The sequence below is a fragment of the Hyaena hyaena genome, unplaced genomic scaffold (assembly GCF_003009895.1).
Source record: "Hyaena hyaena isolate Hyena2069 unplaced genomic scaffold, ASM300989v1 scaffold_312, whole genome shotgun sequence".
Lineage (NCBI taxonomy): Eukaryota > Metazoa > Chordata > Mammalia > Carnivora > Hyaenidae > Hyaena > Hyaena hyaena.
In genome coordinates, this window is record NW_024080943.1 from 1,161,646 (window position 1) to 1,173,401 (window position 11,756).

General features: G+C 48.4%; 1 protein-coding gene across 6 annotated transcripts in view; it reads left to right on the top strand.

The window, feature by feature from the left end:
* HNF4A (hepatocyte nuclear factor 4 alpha) overlaps window positions 1–10,846 on the top strand; it is a 35,074-nt gene extending 24,228 nt beyond the window's left edge. Inside the window, exons 6-11 of one of the 6 annotated variants that reach the window (XR_005531123.1) lie at window positions 838–925; window positions 2,029–2,184; window positions 3,629–3,895; window positions 6,440–6,592; window positions 7,718–8,741; window positions 8,978–10,846. Coding sequence is in view for 4 of the 6 variants with exons in the window: in XM_039248529.1 (XP_039104460.1) it covers window positions 838–925; window positions 2,029–2,184; window positions 3,629–3,895; window positions 6,440–6,592; window positions 7,718–7,860 (807 nt within the window). In the remaining 2 variants the exon portion in view is untranslated. Of the gene's footprint in view, window positions 1–837; window positions 926–2,028; window positions 2,185–3,628; window positions 3,896–6,439; window positions 6,593–7,717 lie in introns of all 6 variants that reach the window. The other 5 variants (XR_005531124.1, XM_039248529.1, XM_039248531.1 and 2 more) reach the window with 5 other exon arrangements.
* Window positions 10,847–11,756: the final 910 nt, after the last annotated feature.

Genomic DNA, 11,756 nt, shown 5'->3' on the forward strand with positions numbered 1-11,756 from the left:
GAACAGACAGTGCCAGCCTGGCTGGATCCCTCCCTTGGGACTTCAGGCTTCCAAACCTGCTTTGTCTTCTCTGCAGGGAAGGAATATGTCCAGCCCATCCCCCGCCAAGGACCAGTGCTCACACCTTTGCTTTGGGAACCAACACCCATGCCCAAATTCTTGGAACTCACTCTCAGAACCCTAGAATCTTACAATGTCAAGTGAGCAGGTACCCTGGAGATCTTCCAGAGCAGTGATTTCCCAAACACACCTGCACATCAGAATCAACTGGGGAGCTTGTTAAACACAGATCCTTGCGCCCACCTTTTACAGACTCAGAATCTCTGGGAGTAGAGCCCAAGAATCTGCATTTTATAAAATACTCTTCATAATCTTCCGTAGCTGGTCTGCGGGTAGGAATTCAAGATCCACAGTTTTAGAACTTACTGGCTCATAGACCCTTTTGAGAGTCTGATGAAACTCTGCTAAAAACAAAAACAAAAACACCCAGAATGTTGTTGAGTTTCATCAGGCACAGAAACAAGTCCCAGAGGGAAGAGGCAGCTTGCCCAAGGCTACAGCAAGTTCAAAGATAAAGTCAGCATCTGGCCTCCTAGCTCTGAGTGCATGTTCTTTTCCCTTCCAGGTTCCGGCTGAATCTTTTCCAGGTTTTATCGGTTGTGGGAGGAAGGCAACAGTTTTTCTGATGCCCTTTTATTATAGTTCAGGCAGGAAAAGGCAAGGGAAGCATTAAGCCAACTTGCCCAGCGTCATTGAGTTGGCTAGGAGCAACTTCCCAGGGGGTGCAGGCAGCTTCCTGGGGTGCAGCTGCCAGATACCATCCCTTCTCTCTTCCAGGTGGCCCTGCTCAGAGCCCACGCTGGTGAGCACCTGCTGCTCGGAGCCACCAAGCGATCTATGGTGTTCAAGGATGTTCTGCTTCTTGGTAAGGAGGCTGCCTGCCCCAGCCAGGGCTCTGCGGAGGGCATGCCCAGTGTGCAATGCACCCAGGCACAGATTTCCAAGGTGGCATGCAGGGGCAAGAGAGAAGGATCAAGAATAGCCTTTTCCGGGGCACCTGGGTGGCTTAGTCGGTTGAGTATCTGACTCTTGATCTCGGCTCAGGTCATGATCTCATAGTTCATGAGTTCTAGCCCCATGTCAGGCTCTGCACTGACAGTCTGGAGTCTGCTTGGGATTCTCTCTCTCCTTCTCTCTCTGCCCCTCCCCTGCTTGCTTGCTCTCGTTCTCTCTCTCTCTCAAAATAAATAAGTAAACATTTAAAAAAAAATAGCCTTTTCCTAATGTTCCCAACTGGATCCTCGACTCAGATGCAAGCAAGTGTGGACATGAGGAATGGAAGGTCTCCAGCATTAAAGTTAGAGCACAGTAGCGGTTATCCCTGGAATTGCCCTTGCACTCTAATGTGCTTTCTGGAGCAGGGGCAAGAGGCAGCCAGGAATGGCACGAGCCTTGGCCTATGTCATGTCTGCTTCCATGGCATGTTTATTTATTATTTTAAATGCTTATATAGATCCCACTATGGGCCAGGTCCTAGGCTTAGCACTTTACAAACATTACTCCTTTAATACAACAACGCTGTGACTATCCCCATTTTGCAGATGAAAAAACTTAAGCACAGTATTTATTTATCCAAATATATATGGGTAGTTAGTGATAGAACTGGATTTCAACTCCAGGCAGTCTAGCTCTAGAATCTGGGCCCTTAACCTTGATGCATTGGTGCCTCCCACGTGGCCCTCGAATGTCACTAGTCTTACGGGTCATATTGGAGAATGGTGTGCAGGGGAGATGAAGGGCTCCTAGAAATCCAGGCTCCAGGTCCAGTCCAATGATGTCAAGCAACTCATTCCTTTAATCTGGGCGTCCCATTTCTTCATCTGTAAAATGGGCACGATAATCCCTGTGGGGCCCTCTCCCATGGGCACCAGTTGCATTGCAGCTGCAAAGGACAGGGCCATGCAAAGCTGGGGAGAAGGGCACACCCAAGGTGGTGTCCTGATCCCCTCTCCTTCCCAACCCACCCAGGCAATGACTACATCGTCCCTCGGCACTGCCCGGAGCTGGCAGAGATGAGCCGTGTGTCCATGCGCATCCTTGATGAGCTGGTGCTGCCTTTCCAGGAGTTACAGATCGATGACAATGAGTATGCCTGCCTCAAAGCCATCATCTTCTTTGACCCAGGTACAGTCCACCCTTCCCGCCCATCCCCGGTGCTCCAGGCCCTCTGTCGCACTTCTCCTGGCTGGTGTGCTCTGCATTCACAGCCTCCCTCTGCAGGACAACAACCTGGAGAGGCTGTTTGCTTCAGCTATTTCCCAGACGAGGAAAGCCCAGGTTCAGAGAGCTGGTGCGCCTTGACGAGGCACACAGGCTCCAAGGGCTTGGTTCTGTTCTTTTTCTCTTTTCCCTTCTGTTCCCTCCTCCCTTCTTCCTCTCCTTACCTCCTTCCTTCCTTCTTTTCTTTCCTTTAGTCTTTTCCTCTTTCCCTGAAACATTTTTATCAAAATAATATCTGCACATACTTAAAATGCAAATAGTCCCCCCCACCCCACATTCCCTGCTAAGGCCTCCTCCCCGGGGAACCATTTCTGATTCTTTTAACTGTTTCTTCTGGCTCTAAATAAAATGCTAAGCCTTCTCTTTCTTGATTTAGGTATTTTCTATCACAGTTTCCCTCCTACGCTGGTGGAGGATTCCACTGTTCTCTATCGTCATTCCATCTTCTCTCTCTCCTCTTCTTCCTATATTTTCATGGCTATTTTAGTGTCTCTATTGTTATCTTTATAATGTTGTTGGCTCTCCTCTCCCCATCCCATCTGCTGACTTTCCACCTGCATTTTTACAGAATGTCTTTGTAGTTATGTCTTTGCGCAAAGCTCGGTTTCATTTTACCGTATCAAGATACCTGGACTTCAAAGACTTGCTTGCTAACTTCCCTCCTTACATGTTAGAGGGGACCTACCATGTGCTAGGCATTGCCCACTGCGCTTAGTGCCAGGCCCCACCGACATGGAGATTACCTCCAGTAATAACAATAATAAAGAGAAAGATGACCAGAGTTTATGGAATGCTCACTAAGACACCATTCTAAAGACTTTATGTGGATTATACCACTTATTTCTTGCAACATGGCACCTATGAGGTAGGAATTATTATCCCCATTTTGCAGATAAGAAAACTGAGGCACAGGGAGATTGACTAATTTACCCAAGGTCACACAACCAGGAAATGGCAGAGCTTGGATTTGAACTTCAGACTATCTGGCACTCAAGCCTATATTCTTACCTGTTACACACTCTTCCCCATTTCTCGAAGGGTAAGATTTCTGGTTCTAATTTCCTTGAGAGCCTGACCCAGCCTGTATCCCCTGCAGTGCTCAGCATCTCAGGAAATGTGACAGAAATGCTTTTCTGCCTGAGTTCAAGAAGCTATAAATGTGTTGGTGTACCCTGGTTCTTGAGGACCCCAAATCTTTGTCCTAGCACTGCTGAGGACTCCCTAGGTGACCTTGAGCCACAAGGCCCACTGTCAGGGCCCCAAGAGTCAGGGAGAGCTGGATTCTGGCTCCCCAGATGCTCCAGCTGGGCCCCACTGCCCTCCCTCACCTGTGCTCTCCCTGTTGCAGATGCCAAGGGGCTGAGCGACCCAGGCAAGATAAAGAGGCTGCGCTCCCAGGTGCAGGTGAGCCTGGAGGACTACATCAATGACCGCCAGTACGACTCGCGTGGCCGCTTCGGTGAGCTGCTGCTGCTGCTGCCCACCCTGCAGAGCATCACCTGGCAGATGATCGAGCAGATCCAGTTCATCAAGCTCTTCGGCATGGCCAAGATCGACAACCTGCTGCAGGAGATGCTGCTGGGAGGTCCGTGCCAGGCCCAGGAGGGGCTGAGAGGTGGGCGGGCCCCCTGGAAAAAGATAAACCTCACACCCGGGCTCACCTCTCAGCTCCATCACCTCCTGCCTCTGTGGCTTTGGCCAGATCGCTTAACCTACCTAAGCCTCAGTTTCCTCCTCAAAAAAACGGGACCAATGGTCCATATATTCAGGCACCGAGAACCTAGGGTGTTCCAGTCATTGTTCTAAGAGCTGGAGATTCGGCAGAGAACAAGATCTCTGCCCTTCTGGAGGCTGCGTGTGAGTATGTGCGTACGTGTGTGCACATGCATGAGTGCATAAGGGCTCATGGGAGCTGACAGTCACCAAGCGATAACTATAGATTTTGAAATAAGCAGGTAATATGATAGAGTGTAACTGGAAAAGGGTCTATCTTGATAGGTTGTCCAACAGAGACAGACCTCTCTGAAGTGGTGACTTTTGAGCTAAGACCCGATGGATGAAAGGAAATAGAACATTTAAAAGCCAAAAGAAAAGCATTCCCGGCAGAAGTAACTCATGCAAAAGCCCTGAGGCAGGAGAGGTTTGTGTGTTCAAGAAAGAAGGATAAGGTCGTGAGATGGGGGATTGCGTGAGATGAAGATGGATATGGGCAGACACCAGATCATTAGCGTCGGTCTTGTAGGTCAAGGTCAGAAATTTGGATTTTGTGTTCATTGCAGAAGAGCGAAAATCAGACTACTGTTTTTAGCAAACTACTCTGGTTGCTAGGTTGAAAGTGAATTCCGGGGGTGGGGGGCACAGTAGAGGCAGACCCCTGACCATTACTTGTCTCCAGGCAGGGGTGGGACATTGGAGGCTGGGACTAAGGCGTGACTGGATGTGCTGGACCATCTGTGTGGAGGAAGAATCCACACAGGATTTGCTGATTGGCCGGACGTGGGGAGCGAGGGGAGGGAAGAAACAAAGATGAAACCCACATGTTTGCTTTGAGTGACAGGGCTGCTCATGGAGTAACTTCCTGAGATGAGGAAGCCGGAGGAAAAGCAGGAGATGAACCAAGAGACTGTTTAGACTTCAGCAAAGTTGGAGATGACTGTAGATATCCAAGGGGAGTTACCAGGAGACAGTTGGGGTTTTGAGTCTGTTGCTCAAGCATGAGTGCGAAGCTCTGAGGGAAGACAGCTTTGTGGTGCTCCAGCAGTTAGGAGCCATGGTGTTAGATACTGAAAAGTGGGCATCAGTGACAGCTGAAGAAGTTTTGTAGTGATGGTACAAGATGAAGTGGGCTGGGAGACCAGGAGGCAGGATCTGAACTCAGGGGTTTGGAGGTGACACGGTCACTGGTGATGGCTTGGCCAAGGGCCACCTGGGCCGATATTTGGGACTGGATCATTCCTTTTTGTGGGCTGTCATGTACCCTGTTCAGCCACATCCTTGACCTTGCTGCCCATGAGATGCCAGCAGCACCCCTCTAGGAGGGACAGCCAAAAATATCTTCAGATATTGTCAAGTGACCAGAGCAGTTTGCTAAAAACAGTAGTCTGATTTTCACTCTTCTGCAATGAAAATGAAATCCAAATATTGTCAAAAACATCTACAGATATTGTCCCCCAAGGCCCCCAGATCTCCCCCAGTTGAGAACTACTGTCAGATGATAACTCATTTCATTTTCACTTTGACCCTGTGAATTATAGATCAAGTGTCATTGAGATCAGGGTCAGGACAGGGGTGCCTGGCTGACTCAGTCGGCAGAGCCTGCAGCTCTTGATCTCGGAGTTGTGACGTTGATCCCCATTTGGGTGTAGAGATTACTTAAAAGTAAAATCTTAAAAAAAGCATCAAGACAGCGCTCGTGCTCTGTTGCCAGATAAACTCAGGTGAAATAATTAATCTCTCTGGGCCCTGTAATCGCATCTGTAGAATGGGACAATAATGATAATGATACCCATCTTATAAGACTGTTGTGAGGATTAAATTATTTCAAACATGAAAAGTGCTGTGTAACAGTACCTGGCACATATTAGATGCTCAATAATTGATAGCTATCCTGGAAACAGTGAACTTTAGAGGTCTCTTGCAAGCACTAAAATCCCATCATTGTCACACCAGTAACCATAGCCATTACCAAACCAAACTGTACCTTCTATGGTATTATAAGAGCAAAAGCATAGAGATGGGGAAGTACAGGGAACACTCAGGTGCCATAAGTAGGTTTGGCTGAAGCAGAAGGTATTGGGAAGACAAGGCTAAAGGTGAGTTGGCACCAAATTCTTGAAGGACTTGCATGCCAAGGAGCTTTGAGAGTCATTGATTAAATCAATTATATTAATAGTCAATCAGTACAGTATTCATTATATTTTGATCTCTCAGCTTCCTTACACGCTCCTTCTTCTTTCAACTTCTGTTCTCTTGGTTTGCTGGGTCCTCTCAGTACCCTCATGAAACCTGTGGGTAGGAATGGTAAGCCCCAGCTAACTAACCCAGAAATAGGTAACCACAGGCACTGTCAATACTGAATGAACAGGTTGAATGGCCAAACCTTAAGGATGATGGTCTTTCTCTCAGACTCTCCATGCTGACTGACCCTCTTTACCTACAGGGTCCTCCAGTGATGCACCTCATGCCCATCATCCCCTGCACCCTCACCTGATGCAGGAACACATGGGCACGAATGTCATTGTTGCCAACACAATGCCCTCTCACCTCAGCAATGGACAGATGTGTGAGTGGCCCCGACCCAGGGGGCAGGCAGGTGGGCAACTTGAGCTCTACCCAGCAAGGGATGGGGTTGGGGGCCTAAGAAGGGACCCAGGAGAAGGATGGGTCTAGAAGATGGGAACTGGGAAATAACAGTTCTCTGTGCTCCAGGGTAAGGAGTGAGGAGTGAGACTGTCCTTTTGTTAAGGCTGTTTTTTTCAGTGAGGCCCTTTATTCAGCGAGGTAATTAACAGCCTCTATTGAATGAAGCTGTCCTTGGGATGAGGGTAAACATGTCCACTGGGGTAAGAATTCCATTAGGTGGTGTTGTCCATTAGGTAAAATTGTTCTTTGAAGTAAGGCTTCCCAGTAGGTAAGACTAGCCATTAAACAATTGGATGAGACTACTCCTTGGGTGGGGATGTCCACTGGGGGCCATATGGCCCATATATGGGGGCCATATATATATATATATATTTCACTGGGGACCACATGTACACACACATATATATTTCACTCTGAGGTGAAATCTCACAAGTATGAGTTTGTCACTAGCCAAAGTTTTTCAAAAAGTAAGATTATCATTGAGATAAGGAAGTCGTCCACTAAAATGAGATTGCCTTTCATTGAGATTGTTCTTTGGGAAAGTTGGCCAAGTGGGTCATGGTCAAAGTTAACTTTCAAATATGTGATGTTGTGAGGCCAATTAGTTTCCATTATTCATCTACCTAAATAAAAAGAAATAGTCTTTTTTGAGCCAGTTGACCAGATCCTTGGGTCTCATCAACTGTTGTCCCTTCTCTCTAAGGAAGGGTATTGCTGTCACATGTCTCATTGTCCTTGAACAAAATCAGACTTGGGCTTTGGTTTGGGGGAAGCAGCCCAGATCTCCATGTTAAATGGTAGAGAAGATGGGTGTTGGTAAGACCTGGGCAAAAGGCTCTGACCATGCCTGGCTCATCTGCAGCCTTCCAGACCTCACCATATTTAGACTTTATGATCTGGAACTCAGAAGGTTCGAATTGTAAGAGACCTTAGAGATTATCTAGTTTAATTCTCTCATTTTATAGAAGAGAGAACTAAGTCTCAGAGAGGGGGAAGAACCTTCCCAGGAGCCTTTGTTTATTCCCCAAAGGGCTGGACTTCTCAGCAGCCTCTGTCTGTCTCTCTGTCCTTCCAGCCACTCCTGAGACTCCACAGCCCTCACCACCAGGTGGCTCAGCGTCTGAGCCCTACAAGCTCCTACCAGGAGCGATCGCCACGATCGTCAAGCCCCCCTCCGCCATTCCCCAGCCGACCATCACCAAGCAGGAAGTCATCTAGCAAGTCGCTGGGGGTCAGGGGCTCTGCCGTTCCCCGAGACCCCTCAGAGAGCCCCGGTGGTCACTTGTTCACAGTGAAGGAAGCCGTGATAACAAGGCCAGTCTCAGGGCAGCAATGGAAAGGGCGAAGGGCCCAAGAATTTGGGCTGTGGGCCACATCCCATTGCTACCCTCCACCCCATGCTCTGTATGATGGGGCTTTGACTTGGGGAGACCCCAGCTGGAAAATCCTCTGCTGCCTTGGACAACTTTTCTCTTGCCGAAGCCACTGCCTTCCCCTTCATCATACCTATCCCCAACTTCCTCACCTCCAAAGGACAGCTGTCTGGAGACGACATGGGACCTTGCTTGAACATAGCTCTTTTCTCCCTCAGACTGGTACTGCTTCTCTCCAAGTACTGTCCTGGTTCCCAGACACAGAGCCCTTCAAGGCGGGGTCAGTTTGGGGTCTCTGAGCCCTCCCTGTTCTGCTGCCCCAGCCTGCAATGCTCCTCCCCACCTGCCACCATCACCCACCTCTGCCATCTTAATTTCTCCACAGCCACCTCTCCAGAGGCTGAAGAAGACTTGCAAACAATCCCCTGGTCATCCCAGGAGCATTGTTAAGGCACTAGCTGGGCGAGGCACAGTGTAGGCAACTGCTGAGAGGGAAGACACCGTTTCACATGCAACCCAAGGCTCTTCCCTTCTTTGGGACTTGGGCGGGTACTTGGGGTGATGCTCCCTACAGCCTGTCAACACCGAGAGGACAATCCACCGAGTGGACCGAGGGTACAACTGCAACAGGAACTTGGAGGGGCTGGGGTGGTCAGAGAAAGCACCAGGAAAGGGGAAGACTGCATTAGGCCTTAAGGAAGGGCTGGATTTCAGCTATTAGAGCAGGTGAGACAAGACATTCCAAAGTAGGGAAAACAGTCTGGGGAAGGCCTCAGGTCAGAAGACGGGCATGGGGGGAAGGCATTGGAAAGACTAAGCTGTCTGGAGAAGCATGGGGGCCTTGAACTCCAGACTGAGGCACTGAGACATGGGTTCCTAGGCCGTGACTAGCTGAGAGGCTGTGCAGCAGGTTGGGAGGGAGCGGGCAGGCCAGATGGGGGCTGATGATGTATGTAATCCAGGTGAGAGGGAAGACACCTGGAGTCGGCGGCGAAGATGGATGGGTGCACGTGGCTCAGAGGGATGTCAGGGAGGGATTACCCTCCAGGGCCCGTCTCAAACTCTGCCTCATTCCTGGCGCTGTGTTAGTGCAGGACATGTATCATCTCTTTCATCCTCTCTATTACCCAGAGATTGTTACAGAACATGAAATTGAGATCTAGGTGGTTAAGTGATTTTTCTGGAACTCACAGCTAGTGAATGGCTGAGTCAGGATTTGATCCTGGGTCTGCCTGGATCAGAAAAGGAGCTCTTGGCCACAGTGGCTGAAAAGGCCCCTGTCTTCACTGTGATCCAGTTTGAGGGACTTCCTGCCCGTCACCAGCCTCAGAAGCCAAAGCCTTTTCCTTCCCAGGGCCCCACCAATGCCCAGGACTAAGATTTAAGCTACACTAGCATCCAGGTAGGGTCCAGCATCCTGTTTGCTGATGAAAAGGTGAATTCATAATACTTGGACCCCTTTTTTCTCCTCACTCCCCAAGTCCAGGGGGAGTGTTAGGGGTCTGGTTCTTGGGAGATGGACCAATGTGGCCTGGCCACCTGGGAGCAGGATGTTTGGGTGGGGCTGGAGGAGAGATGAGAAGGCCTGGGTTTGCGTACTGCTCTGGAAGCATTAAGCCCCAAGATGGAACAGCCAGCATGTCATCTATGTGGAATTTTGGTGGCTTTGGGAAAATTCTGGAAAATGCCACTAACCAGCGGGAACAAAAGAGATGGGTCCTGTGGCTGGCACTGTGGTTAGGTAGGAGAGTGAACAGTTAGATTGGCTACCTACCCCCACCCCAGGCTGACCCTTCTGAGTGGATGGGGGGCAGGGCAGGGCCCCAGTGCCCCCAAATTCTACCATTAGTGATGGCTCCTTTTTGTGAAAGAGGCATGAGAGGTTTGAGGGCAATATGTCCAAGGGAAATGTCTACATCTCCAGTGGTCCCAGGAGCAGCCTACCCATGTCACCAAGCCAAGTCCCCAGTCCCGGGAGAGACCGCTCCCTGCTCAGAGCTCTCAAGTCTTCCCCAGCTCCCCTCTCTCTGGGTCCCCGGAAATCCTAGCCAGGGAGCCCAGACTCATCTGGGACAAGGTGAGGAAGCTGGAACCTTTCTGTCGTTGTGGAAATTCCCACATTTGCTCCTCCACCCCCCAAAGTTGCTCAGGCCTCTGTCACAGGAATGAATCGAGGTAAGGATTTTCCACAGGATGGAGTTGGAGCAGCAGTGTCTTTTAGTGGTAGCAATCTTCTGGGTCAGGGACTTGGTCCTCAGCCCTAAACTAACCCTTCCAGGAGGAGAAATCCCTTCCATTTTAATAATTTTATTGTGATGCAGAAAGCACAAAACAAAGAGCAGTTTGCTTTTCTGATTCTGAGGACATGGCATTAGAAAATCTCTCTCTTTCTCTCTTTGCCACTTGAGTTCTGGTCCTAAAATATAAAATCTGAAGGGTTGGGAGGGAAGCATAGATCCTGTAGTTCCTCCCCTGAGACAGGCTCTTCTCCAGGCAGCTCTCAGAAGCTTCCAGAATCCACCTGACCCCTCACAGAGTAGACAGAGGAGCGGGTGGGAAATGGAAGCTCCTAGATTTTTTGTGATGACCAAGCCAATTGCTTTTACCAAATTGTTCTGTGATTTGCCGATTGGGATGAATTGTGAAATTCACATCAAGCATTTCTGGAAGCGGGCTGCTTCCTGTGGGTGTGAATGCCACCAGCCCCTGTGCTGACACGTGAGCCCCTGTCACTGCCGCCCAATGGGGCAAAGAAGCAAAAAACATTTCTTACTCTTGTGTGTTTTAACAAAAGTTTATAAAGCAAAATAAATGGCGCCTATGTTTTCTAAGTCCTTGGGTGGGTGTCCTTTCTACTTTGTCAGGTATTAGAAATAAGGATGAGACTAGTCAGAGAGTCCTTTATGGTATGCAAAATGCTTTTATGTATATTAGTGGGGGTTTTTTGCATTATTGATTTTTAATCTCACATCAAGAGGTAAGCAAGTTAGCCTTATCAACAATAGCCAAACCATGGAGAAAGACCAAATGTCCAACAACCAATGAATGGATATATGTATATATATGTCATTGCAAATGGTAAGATTTCATTCCTTATATATATAATATATATTAATATATAAGTTCCATTGTATATAATGGAATATTACTCAGCCATCAAAAAGAATGAAATCTTGCCATTTGCAATGGTGTGGATGGAGCTAGAACATTTTATGCTAAGCAAAATTAGTCAATCAGAGAAAGACAAATACCATATGATTTCACTCATATGTGGAATTTAAGAAACATAACAGATGAACATATGGGAAGGGGAGGAAAGAGAAAGAAACAAACCACAAGAGACTCTTAATGATAGAGAGCATGGGTTGATGGAGGGAGATGAGTGGGGGATGGGCTAGATGGGTGATGGGTACTAAGGAGGGCACTTGTTGTGATGAGCCTTGGGTGTTGTATGTAAGTGATGAATCACTGAATTCTATTCCTGAAACCAATGTTGCACTGTATGTTAACTATCTAAAATTAAATAAAAGAAAAAAGAGGTAAGCAAGTTAGACATTATTATCCCCAACCCACTTTATAGATGAGAAAACTGAGGCTCAGGGGAAGTGATTTCCTTTGAGAGGGAGAAGTGGGAATCTAACTCTGATGCCTTGATTCCAAGTGCTCACTATGTGGAGAGAATGAAAGTCAATCCTCCCTCTTGAAGAGGGGAGGGCTGAGAGGGGAGAGAGGGAAAGATCT